This window comes from Periplaneta americana, chromosome 10 (assembly GCF_040183065.1).
Source record: "Periplaneta americana isolate PAMFEO1 chromosome 10, P.americana_PAMFEO1_priV1, whole genome shotgun sequence".
In the NCBI taxonomy this organism is placed as follows: Eukaryota; Metazoa; Arthropoda; class Insecta; order Blattodea; family Blattidae; genus Periplaneta; species Periplaneta americana.
Window position 1 is genome coordinate 92,713,195 of NC_091126.1, and position 13,771 is coordinate 92,726,965.

General features: G+C 36.9%; 1 protein-coding gene across 1 annotated transcript in view; it reads right to left on the bottom strand.

The window, feature by feature from the left end:
- Positions 1 to 13,358, bottom strand: part of LOC138707729 (DNA-binding protein RFX2-like) — a 168,318-nt gene extending 154,960 nt beyond the window's left edge. Inside the window, exon 1 of the mRNA XM_069837595.1 lies at positions 13,160 to 13,358. Within this exon, the coding sequence (XP_069693696.1) occupies positions 13,160 to 13,358 (199 nt within the window). The remainder of the gene's footprint in view (positions 1 to 13,159) is intronic.
- Between the last annotated feature and the right edge of the window lie 413 nt (positions 13,359 to 13,771).

A 13,771-nucleotide genomic window follows, 5' to 3' on the forward strand; every position in this document is an offset into this window, starting at 1 on the left:
TGTAATGCAGAGCGGCCTTCAGTACTATTCTGGAATTTGTAGTTTAAATAAAAAAAGTTCAATTAATCCGGCAGGTGTTGAATCAAAATCCAGTGAATGGAGTCGAAATGATACTGGTCCACTCCCTAAGACAACAGGATAGAACACAATATGCTGAAACAGGTCAGTATTTGTAACGTAGCCGGGACTGGAACTCACCAATGGACGTACAAGCAACACAGGATTTCACAGCTAATGGCTCTAATAGGGGAGCTAAGTTCTCAGTGTCCAATCATCTCCTTATAAAGCAAAGTATTGAGAAAAACTGGCTTGGGATTTGAGAAAATCTCTATGAGTCCATGTTACATCCATATAGAAATCATGATAAATACAATTTACCGTAAAATTTGTGTCTAATGAATGGAATGAAATAAGCTCTGAACAAGAGATAATTCTGTAATAATAATAATAATAATAATAATAATAATAATAATAATAATAATAATAATAATATAATGGTGTTGGTAGAATAATAAAAACGAAATGATATAACTCTAATACAGTATAGTCATGTGCATGTATACAGGCTACGTTGTTACATAGGCCTATGTGTTACACATGCATTTTTAGACACACATATACAGGATGTTTAAAAAAGTATCCAATATTTTAGGAGGTGCTAGTATGCATCAAAACAAGAGAAAAATGTCTAATAAACATGGGTCCTACAACATATAGTTTCTGAGGTGTGAACACTTGTTTATAGGAGGTGTTCAATGTGACATCCATTCATGGCAATGCATTCCTCTGCCCTTTGGCGTACGGAATCATGCACTCTTTGAAATTGACCTGGTTGTTCTTGATAACCAAAAGCCTAGGGGATTTAGATTTGAGAAACGAGCAGGCCAAGGTGTGGGGCCTCCTCAATCAATCCAACGGTACTGAAATGTCAGTGTCAGGTGTTCACGCTCACTGCGGAAAAATGTGCTGGTGTGCCAACATGCATGAACCACATCTGTAGTCTTTGCTGACATGGCACATATTCCAGCGAGGTAGGCAATGCATTAATTAGAAAGTCCTGATAACGAGCCCCAGTTAATCTCTGTGGTAGCACGTATGGCCCTTAATCTATTGGCAAGAACGCCTGCCCATACGTTGATTGAGAATCGGTGTTGATGGCTTGTTTCCTCAAGTGCACGGGAATTTTCATAAGTCCACACATGCTGATTACGAAAATTCACAACACCATCTCTCCTGAACCCCGCTCATATCTGCAACAAAACTTTTGTTTTCAGTATTCCTTGCGACGTATCAGTATTCCATGCCAAGGGTGTCAACTACGGTATGATTATCTGGTAGCCTGCTGTACTGTACATAGGGCAGAAAAATGCATTGCTATAAATACACATTACGTTGAGCACCTCCTATGAACAAGTGTTCAGATCTCAGAAAGTATGTGTCGTAGGACCCATGTTTATTAGACATTATTTTCTTGTTTTGATGCATACTATCACCTCCCAAAATATTGGATACTTTTTAACGTCCTGTATAGAGTGAAAATAAAAAATTATACGTTAAAATTTTAGGGAAAAGATTCCTCAGTTCTAGATAATCAAAGTAATATGTTACATGAATAAGGTCCAGAAACGCTTAATTTTACTTGTTATAGCTCTTTTCTACAAACTCTACGGACGAAGATATGAAGTGTTCTTGAAGATCAACTTGCCTGTTCTGTTAGAAAATGGTCCATTATCGATACAATGAAATATGTACTTGATGCACAATGGAGTTCCTGCTCATTTCAGTGTCTGTATGTCGGTTTCTCAATCAAAAGTTCTGTGACTGCTGGATAGGCTAGTTCCTTGGCTTCCACGAACCCCTGATCTAAACCATTAGGCTTTTTTATTTGTGGGGACATTTAAAATCGTTATGTATGCAATTCCAATGCAAGACATAGGGTGTCTTCGTGACCGTATTCTGGAAGGCTGTGAGACAATCCGAAACTTTCCGATACATCAGCACACCCGGAAGTCAACAGGATTGAGGTTTGATGCATGTAGGATTATCCGTGCTAACGGAGGACATTTTGAGCATTTATTACAAGACACTTACAGATTGCAGATTTTCCTTTGGTATGCTACCTTCCATTTCGAAATGTACAGTGCATCCCTATCTGTGCGTTTCCCACTGTTTTCGTGCCAGTGTTCTGGTATGGGGTGGCTCTTACACGATAGATATATTGGCCGCTCTTTGTGAATTCAGCCAAAAAGAATTGGAATACCGTACAGAAGACTGCATGTGTAAACTTCGAAAAAAAAACAAGTACGACAGAAATGCATAATGTTTTCACAACATGGGAGAGGTGATAGTAGGAGGAAGAAGAATAAAATTATAAGAATTGCTGATGATATGGCGTTGTTAGCAGAATAGGAAATGATACTAAGAGATATGCTGCTGGAGCTAAATGACACCTGTGAGGAATATAGGATGACGATAAATGCAAACAAGTAGAAGACAAAGGTTATCGGAAGAAAAATAAAGTAAACGTGAGAACTCGAAATGAGGCAGTAGAAGACGTGGACAGTTTCATATACTTGGGATGTACTATAAATTGTACCATGAGTTGCTGCCAGAAAATCAAAAGGAGGATAGCAATGGCAAAGGAAGCACTGTAAGTGGCAGAATTGTGGACAATACAACGATACGAAGAGAAACGACTAGAGACACTTGAAATGTGATTATGGAGAAAAATAGAGGATATGGAATAGATAGACGTAATAAGAAATGAAGCTGTGCTAGAAAGAATGGGTAAAGAAATAATAGGCCTAATGATGAAACAGATGAGGAAGAGAAAAATAAATTGGCTGGATCATTGGCTAAGAAGAAACTGCCTACTGAAAGATACACTGGAAGAAATGGTAAACTGAAGAAACTTTCGTGGTAGAACACATTATCAGGAAATATACAACATTAAGATATATGGTTTGTATGCGGAGATTAAGACGATAGCGGAAAATACAGAAGATTGCAGAGTGCTGCCCTTTGGCAAAAAACTATTAATGAATGGGTAATTATATGTAAATTGCGCCTAAATATACTGCTTTGTTTCCGTTATGTTAATTCTGTTGCAGCTCCTATCCCAAAGTGACAAAATTTACGGACTACCTCGTAGAAAATTACCTTGAAGATAGTAAATTTCCAAGAATAATATGGGCTAAGATGGATGCAACCACTGAGCGAAATTCTAAGGCAGGATGGGTACCGACTGCGCGCGAGCGACTGAATTGTAAACAGTTCAACTGCGCTCGAGCTACTGAAGTGCAAACAGGCCAACTGTGCACGAGAGGGTGTACCACAAATACGTCAAATGCTTGGGAGTCTTTCTCATGTAACTAACAGAAGTGTGGCAACAATAGTAGTAATGAACATAAAACCCAACTAGTGCTGTTCATCGGAGTGACTACTACCGCGGAGGAATCGGAGATTACGAATAAAGCTCTCCACCGGTGATCTCCGGTACTACCGTAGATTGAACAGGGGACATACGGAGGGATGCGGTGGTTCGGAGCGAAGCGACAGTTAGCTCAAGGACGACCGGCGCGTACGGACTGACGGTAGGTTGTGAGTGAAATAAAATGGCACCAAATCGGATATCCATCGCATGGAAATTCTTTAATTTAGTTGGAGGTAATAATAAACTCGCACACTGTAAACTTCGTGGGTGAATTTACTCTAAGTGTGGTGGAACTTCGAATTTGTTAGACCATTTGAAGCGATCGCACAATCGCGAACTTGATGAAAACAATTACGCAAAACATTTGATACGATTTCTTTTTAAATTGTTTTAGTGCTATTGTACAGTATAGGTAAAAGTCTTGAAATTTCTCTAAAACGTAACTTCCGAGGCAATAAAAAACGTTTGAAATATTTACAAGACGACTTGGGTTATATTTTGCTGTTTAGACAACTTGAGTTAGGCCTATATTTTGCTGTTTAGACAACTTGAGTTATATTTTACTGTTTGGATTAAAATAATTAAAATATTGAGTTTCTGAATTAAATATATGGTAATAATATAATTACAATTATCCTTAAGTTGATATCCGCTTGTATTTTTATTACAGAGCAAGAGTGGTGCGTTTTAGAAGAGACAGTTCAAATGCTGACACCCTTTAACACAATAATCACAATCCTGTCCGGTGAAGAAACTAAATAAATTATGTTGGACAGTAAACTTTATCCCATTGATAGCCCACGTTTCCTTTGTTCCATTCTGAAGCTCCCTTAATATATTTTACGTTAAACTAAACCGATTAGAATAATAATTGACAAACACTGTTTGCGATTAAACGAGAGTTTCTAGGAGAACTAAAGTATAAATGTTTACATTAGCTACTGAAAAGCTTTACTTCTGCGTTAGTTTTGCAGTTAGATTGAATGTTATTAATTTGATCAATGACATAAAACTAATACGCCTTTCCACATATATTATGAACTTCAAAACTAGAAACAAATCTGTCAGCTAACTTAGCACTTTAACCAACACAAGAAAAAAAAAAGAGCCGAAGAAAGAGAGAGAGATTAACATAAAAGAGAGAATAAACAACAACAAATTACAACTTATTTTAAAAGATACGCGGACGTCAGCGGACTCGAATCACTACCTGATCCGATTAAAGGAATGCTCAGAGGAAGGTGCATGTCTGCGCCACAGCACATATACAACCTGCGCGGCATCAATCAGAGGCAAACCGGAGGTCTCCGATTGAAAGCGCGCAAACAACCGTTCCGGAGAAAACCTAATCATAAGCAGCACTAAACCCAACAATCCGAATATTAGAAGTTTTGCAAATTATTTAACAACAACTTTATTTCATAGATTGTCATTCTGCGTTTCCTGCAGAAATTTAGGCTTCTGACACTATCACATCACAAAGAACAAACAATGCTTGTGAGGCATTCCACAGGAATTTCGGACTTAACAGACGCTATCATTCAAACCCAGACAAGCACTTAGGCCTACATCAAAATGAATGATACAGATACTTACAAATCTAAATCTGTCTTCTAAAAGCGTAAACACTACATAGAGGAATTAATTTTAAAATACAGGCAAGGAATTATCTCACGATTGCATTTCCTAAAGAGTGTTTGTTATTATTACAAGAAAGCCACAGAATTTAAGTGCATATTTTAGCTTCTTGACAAATGTCCTATACTAATTTCGGTATGCATATAACACTGCATTTTTAACCATACCTATGAATCGCAAGTAGGCTAGTATTCATAGAGTCCTAAGTCTCAAAAAAAATGGGAAGGAAAATGCAGGAATAACCGCCGCGCGCAGTTGACTTATACCCAAAACTGACCGTCGCGAGCAGTTGACCTATAACCAAAGTTGACCGACGCGCGCAGTCGGGATCCTCCGTAAGCCAGACTCGTGCACGCTTTGCCCGTACGAACGTGCTCTTGCCCCGCTGGCAAGGTGAGTCCAGATTTCGGCTCTCGAATTCAATCTCGCGGCACCAGTGGCGTGCATTGTAGAATTTTATGACATGGAGTGCTTTAAAGTTCAAGGAGTAATATAATACATAAACTATAAAGTTATCACTAATATACTGTACAAAAATGTGATCAATCCAGTAACTCGTTTTTAATCCTAAATGTTTAACAAAAATAATATTATAATACATTTAAAGCAAATATCTACTCATAAATCAACTTTCACATTTCTTTAGCAAAACTTAATATTTCTGAGTCTCACAGTAGGCTTAAACATGGCAACGGACTGATACATTTTCATTAGAGTATAACAAAATTCTTCTGCAGACATTATTAAGCGTCCGTTAATGATATTGACATCATCAATATTCTTGAGAGGCCTTGTTATATGTAAACAAATTCGGTTAACTGAGCGGATAAACTAGCTGGCTATAGGCCTATATCTTCCTCAGTGTTTATCTAAAAAAGCAAAATATATTTGAAATGTAATACAGTAGATCGTCTCGTTTAGGCACAGTGAAAACGTAAACAAAGTACAGTTAACGTGTGTGGGGGAGGACGAGCCATACGATAAACAAGAGGGATGAACAAGGTTTTAGTTACAACATTTATGGCGGAGCATTAATTGAAATTATATTTTCCAAAAAACACATAATACAAAGGAACGCAAATTGAATAACGTTATTATATACACATTTTAATAAACAAGCAATTATAACGTTGAAATAACAAGTCAGATTTTGCTATTGGCACTTAGTTTCTCACCTTGTATGCTAAGTTTTCGGATGCCGTGCCGTGATTTAAAAGTCTTCGGCCATCCACTAATGGCTTTGAAATTTGTATCACCTCCCATCTTTCTATTCAAGTCTAAAGCTTTTCCACATAGTAGTGATCCAGACACAGGAATTCCCCGTGCTCTTTGTACTTTAAACCATTGCAACATTGCACTGTCAAATTCGTGGACAGCAGACGTGCTACTTTTAATTACTTTTCGTCTTCCTGCATCATCATGACTATTCTTAACTCTTTCTGTTATTTCTACAATTTTCGTTCCATTTTGTTTTATTCTAAACATTGTCCTCATACCTATACCATACCTCCTCGCTATATCAGACACAACGCCACCATTTTGTAAGCATTTTATGTCACACTTTTGTTGTACGTTAAGACTGCGTTTCCTATTCCCTATGTTCTCTACTCAACGTACGCCAGTAGGCCTATACACTGTGTTGTCAAGTGGAATGGACAGCCCCGACAGACAGTGCTCTACCGGGCGCAGGTCATGACTTCGAGCTTTCGAATGCACTGCCTAAATGAGACGCTCTACTGTATATGCATGCGTTAATAACATAAAAATATGACCAATAAAATTCGAAATATGACAATCAGTAACACATGTATATTAGATTTTTTAATTCTCGGCAGCATACATTGATTAAAATACAATGTCTATCCAGTTGGATGTTAGACCTATATTTAAGCAAATTACTTCCAATGTCCTCTGTCTTTAGAATAGAAACACAACATTCTCAGTTTCTTGAACAGGATTCTGCACGGACCCTGTAAAAGGGGGAAATTTTAATTATTCTGCTTGCTTAAAACTCGTATGCAAACCTCTCAAACATTTAAGATTTAATAATAAAAATAATAATAATAATAATAATAATAATAATAATAATAATAATAATAATAATAATAATAATAATAATAATAATAATGATTTATTTTAGCTGGCAGAGTTAAGGCCGTAAGGCCTTCTCTTCCACTCAACCAGCAGAAAGTGTATATACATATGCATGAACTTACAAAGAATTCAACAATTTGATTTAGATGAGAGTTACATGTATACAAGAGTTATTTACGAATTAAACAACAAAATACTATGAACTATTAATTAAACACTGAAATAAACTGTGTAGCAGAATTAAACTAAAATACATAGAATGTTAATATATTTCAAATGATATTAGATAATAGAAAGAGATTATTATGAGACAATTTTGAAAATGCAGCACAATCAGGATGATGTCTAAAGAAAAAAGCAACAGTGTAGTCAGTAATATTTTAAATCAGTATGATTGGAGTGAAATGCTAATAAGGTTATCTTTTAAGCTGTTCTTAAAGGTGTTTGTTGTCTTGCAGCCCCTAATACTTTGTGACAAGGAATTCCAATGACGCGAGGTGGATATTGTAAAAGATGAGGAATAACAAGATGTTCTATGAAGAGGTATATTTAGCGTGCCACAGATAAGTGATCTGGTATTTACGTCGTGGTTAGAATATAGATAAGAGAAACGAGACGAAAGGTAATTTGGTGTTGAGGTGTGCAGAATTCGAAAGAGTAAAGACAAAGAGTGTAAAGTTCTGATTTATATTAAGCATAAGAAAGTATTGAAAAAATCATACCTCAGTCTGCATTACCAGCTGGATTGTTGCAATTGGTGACATGCATTTTAAGGTTGTCAAATGAAAACCCTCTCCTGTTATCACTGAATATTGTCTTATAGCGAGAGAAACTTCTTTCCACATCAACTTTCATAGTATTACCACAGTCTAATATATACAGTCACGAAGCTTGAGTTTATGAGGGTACTTGGAACAATAGACTGTGCAAGTACTATTTCGCATTGTCTGTAATGAGGCGATAGTAGCGATCCTAGTGATTAACAACTATCTATGGATGCATATTTACTACGTATTGAGCTTCGTGACTGTATATACTAGACTGTGGTATTAAATTTCTCCGAAAATATAAGTATTTTAGAGCTATCCTGAAAAACTTTCATGGTATTACATTTTACCACAGCTCGTTATGGTTTGAATGAATGTAGTAAATATGAAAAATGAGCAAAATATAAAATTATGACTCGAATTTTTTACTAAATATGCTATAAAACTTAAAAAATGCCTAAATATGCATACAGTTATCCCCAAAATATAACGTTAATATGCAGTTTCGTACTAAATATGCTACAAAAATAAAAACGGTCCAAATATGCATTTATATGCCCAATAAAAACCCATCCATTTACTTGAGAATGCTTGAAAACAAGTTTAAATCAGTCTGAAAATCGAAACAATCCTATAGAAAAAAATATGACATGTCATAGAAATCCGCCCCTTAATTATTACCAGTAATAAAAGTTGTACCCATTGGTTTGTATCTTTATTATCGTCATCTTTGAATGGCAATGCAAAAACGCTGTTGATAAAATGTTGGTTTCTTAAGAAATACGTAAAATACGTAATTGTGGCATAAATACTTAATCCAGAGCATGAAGAGATGTGTAACATTCTTACACTGACAAGTCACTCATGTTTTACTGGTTTACTCCTTCGTACCGATGCTAGGTAATATCCCAGCTGACACAAAACTCCCGGTCGGGGCAAGTTACCTGGTTGAGGTTTTTTCCGGGGTTTTCCCTCAACCCAGTACGAGCAAATGCTGGGTAACTTTCGGTGCTGGACCCCGGACTCATTTCACCGGCATTATCACCTTCATTTCATTCAGACGCTAAATAACCTAGATGTTGATACAGCGTCGTAAAATAACCCAATAAAATAAAAAAAAAATTGACACAAAACCCGTAAAGTTCAGTAAGTCAACCATGAAAAATGTAAGAATTTCTATTTAGGATATCATTATCACAAAATAAGTAAATTTTTAACGAACTATTACCTACAATAGTTTCCTTCTCCATTAGAAGCATATAATATTTGAGTAGAAACAGATTGGAATAATATAAAAGGTCGGCTTCTTCACAACTAAGAAATGTATTTTAGTTTTATAGCGGAGTTTCGAAGTCGAGAGCAAAGACAATAATATTTGTTGCATAAAAGAAGAAATTGGGTCTAAACATCACTTAAGCAATATCAGCAAAACCCATTACAATTTAAGATGAAACTTCGATACCGCTAAGCACCAGACATGGGAGAGAAGAAACGAACGTAAGTAGGTCTAAAAAATAACTTCAAAATTGTAGCACACTACTCTAGAGGCACTATACTAGTCATGTCAACTGATGCCCACAAGCACAAGCCTGCGCTTTAGCGCTCAGAAGAGACTGAGCTCTTTACAACGGAGAGGAAAACGAGAGACGAAAGAGACACTTTATGCCGTTTGGTCGAGCTATATACAAGCATGGCCAGCACTGATTCAGTGCATAATGGGAAGAGAACTTATTAAAACTGTATTAATGTTAATTTTTACATCTGTCTGAGAAATATAAGTGGATTATAAGCAGGCTTCGGTCCTGGGCACAGAAACGCATGAAGCTCAGAACGCACAGACGATAGTGTTGTGTTGGTCGAGTGGACTGGGAGATGGAGCGCGTCGTTACTTCGTGTCTCAACATGTAAATATTCCGTCATAGTACGGCACAAAATATATTTCACCTGTACAGATGCAGTATATACAGTATATTGCTAGTGTAGACAATAAATGTCTACCATTAAAGTATTAACGCGAGTTGTTACCTTCAATCAGGTGTCCCTACGCCGAAGCCTGTTACACGTACCGCAGCCAAGCAGCAATACACACAACGGTAATGCACATTACGGACCCACCTGTGCTGTTGCAGTCACCCCACACGTGTCATGACGTCATTTACACTCCGTGTACTCTAAACCTCATACTGGTTACTCTGTGTCCCTAGACTGAAGCCTGATTATAAGAATGTTAAGTTTTAATTTTAATGCTCATTTTTCACAAGTTTGCTTTTTCATTCAAAATGAATATTTTCTCAACTTTTTTACAGAAAAGTGAAATTTTCAGAAATCTTCATTTAGTAGCCTTACAGGTACTGAAAAATGTTTTCATATATATTAGTATATAGGTATTAGTATATCGTAAACACGAAATATTGAAGATAGTGTATTGAAAATTTTGAAAATATTCGCACGGAAAACGAAAGGAAATGAATTAACAAAGCAACTGCTGTTACATCATAAGCAAAAGATACGTGCCCATGTGTTGTAAAAAGTCAGCTCTATAGCTGCAGCAGATTTCGACAAAATAATTTAATATTCTGATGATAGGAAGTTGCGCACCAATATCACCTTAAAAGCATAATGCGATAAGAGTTTTGTTATGTAATATTAGTAACAGTTAAAACATATACCTAGGCCTAGGTAACTTTGCTTTGTACTATAATATTATTTCGATTAGTTTATTGATTACGTTTATAAGGCTAAGGATACCATCAATATCAATTCCAACTTAGCATGTCATACTCAATCTCTCTTTTTGGAATATCACTTTCTTTATGAATGATGTTTTTCATACACTTAGTATAGTATAATTGTACTACTATGGAATTTATGTGAATATTCCTTCTTAACTCTTTATTATGTTATTAACATTTAAAACACAACTGCAATATTAAGAAATTGGTGTTAGTAGTTTTTTTTTCAGACAATAAATATAATATCAAACAGTTAGAAGCCGTATAAAAATAACGACATAAAATTCCATGTCCCGTTTGAAGTTTGTGCACCACTGTTTTCTTAATCCAACAGGGTGCTTATTCATATACATAATTCTTCTTTATTCCATACCTAACGCTTGATGCACGCGCACGACGTCAGGGTAAGAAAAATGCGCTTGCTTTGACATCACTGCACTATACGATCACTTTGAAAGCTACTCAGCAAACCCCAGATTCCTTCGTTTCTTACAGGCCAATAGTCTATCCAACTGGTGATTTTCTCTGACATTTTCACACGCAATAATCACGTAATACAGTGATACGACCATGATGTTGCACTACGCGTGAAAGTACGCCTTTCTTCGGTCCAGGATAAATCTCTCTGTGTGCCTATGTACCAATAATCGTATAGGCCTACACAATGCATACTAAAAGCCTGAACAAACCAAACATATTATATATTACGATGTACCGAAGTACATATGATACTTCCATGCAGAGGGAACCTAAGAGGTGGAACTTAAACTGAGAGGATTCTGTCCGGCATCGGAATGGGAATCCGATGTGACTTAGTGGATAGAGCGTCAGCACGTATAGCTGAAAACCCGGGTTCAAATACCGGTGCCGAAGAGAAATTTGTTCAGTTCCATCCATCCTTCATCAAACCAAACCTAACCTGTCACTGATCTTCGATCTTACAGAAACTTCCTTTTGGTAATTCTACAGAAGAATTAGAGCAACGGAGATACCATTTTCCTTTAACAGTTGTGTACTACGAACAGTAGACTACAGAGTACAAAACACTTCGTTTTACATTCCGGCACACAATACTTTCCACAGAATAGCCGACAATTATTCATCTGTTGTATGTAGTAATGAATTGATATATTCCAGCCGTATTGTCCACATCAGACGTCACGAGTGAACGGATCATTATTTAAATGTAAAACACATTTGTCAATTACATGTCGAAACAGGACTTTCTTCCGTAATAATCTCAACCTTCAATGACACTAAAAATTAGACCTACTTCTTTCTGGTGCGGTTCACAGGGGAGATTGTTGTACCTTTAAACACTTTTCACATTTTATTTTATTTATTTTATTTTTTTAATTTTGCGAAATGAAATGTTTAAAATGAAGAAATGTTTGAAATAATTATTGAAGGTTCCTTTACAATTTCCTGTATGTATTTTCCGGTTTTACAGATCTATTAAGGATGGAAAAAATAAAATGAAGGAATATGTAATGTGTTCAAAGGTACAACAGGATCATGTACCTTCGAACACATACTCTTGTACCTTGTAACACATGGCATATAGGTGGGAATATGGGTGTAAAAACTGGCAATCATATTTAAAATGTATTTGCAATCATAAACCAGAGCAGGCTTCTCTGATTGAGATTTTATTTCCTGGAGGAGCAGTAACTGCTTCAACAGCTTTCTTCAAGGCATCCGAATCAACTGGGGGCCTCTTAACTCCAGACTTACTTCGTGACATGATATTAAAATAAAAGAAAAACAAAAACCGATAGTATCGTGTACCTTGGAACATGTTCCATGGTACAAGATGTTTTGTGTTCAAAGGCTGTACATTAAGATGCATAATTAGACTGTAAAGAACCAAGTCGTATGGTTGTAACAATTGTTGTAACAAGTGTGTAAGAATGATGTAATTTTTAGTTAAGAATTGAAAAACAAGATCTGTAGGCCTACAAAGCAATTAACAACATATTTTTAGCTTCAGAACACTAGCCAGTTAAAGAAATGATACTTCTGAAAAGTTCATTCTCTATTTGTAATATTCTTTTACACTTACAACTAAATAATAGTGGTATTTTACAAACAACTTCAAAATTAGTGTAACTCTGAAAAGATTGAGGTTAGGACACATGTTTATAAGACTTTTTTGCTCAGAATGTCTTCGCAAATAAGCTCCGTAAGTGGTGGTAAATCCTCGTGAATCACTCTATATACACATATAAACTTAATTTGTGCTGCGTGTATATTTGTAAATTTGCACCATCTCTGGGTTTAATTTTATCATAAAAATACGCAACACAAATCAGATGTCAATTTCCCATGTAGTGTGTTGCGAGATCGAAGTTTCAATAAACGTAAAATGAATCAGCTTACATAAAATTTAATAATACGTATAGAGGGTGTACGTCAGATGAATTGAAGACGGTACCAAATAGTAATTGAATTGGTGCCAGACCAGACGGCTGGAGAAAGAAAGGGAAGCCTCTCACCTGGGTTTCCGGCGGCGCGGCTGAGGCACTGAAGGCGGCTGGGGCCTGAGGAGCGCACACTGCACATCTCGCGGCGCTCTGCCACACAGTGAGACCGACGACGAAGAGCAACAGGCGTGTGGCATCCGCCAATCGCAGCGTGACTCCACCCCTCGCCGCGGGCCCCGCCCAGACCCTCGAGTCGAGAGTCCAGCTTCATTCCGTTCCATTATGGCTACTCAGCAACCCCGACGCCGTGCCGTGTCGCCGCCACTCAGGGATTCCTACTGGTGGGCATGGCCAGATGCCTCAATGTTTCCATTTCCCTTCGAAATTACAATACCTACATATTGTTGCATTCTCTTCATCGACGCTCAACAATATAGGCCTATACTAGGATTAATGCATAGAAGTTCCTGTTGATTTTATTAGGCCTAAGCCTAGTGGCGGGGTGTGATTTGAAGACCTGTGATTTTGTCGCTGTGATAGGTTTTTTCACTCGCTCAGACTGTGACTACAGTTCCAAAATCACAGCTCCGAGAAATCGTCGTCAGTCAAGTAGCTTCTTCTGTAAGAAAGTAGCCTACGATTAAACTTCGATTCCGCTACACACAACACAGGGAGAAAAAGTAC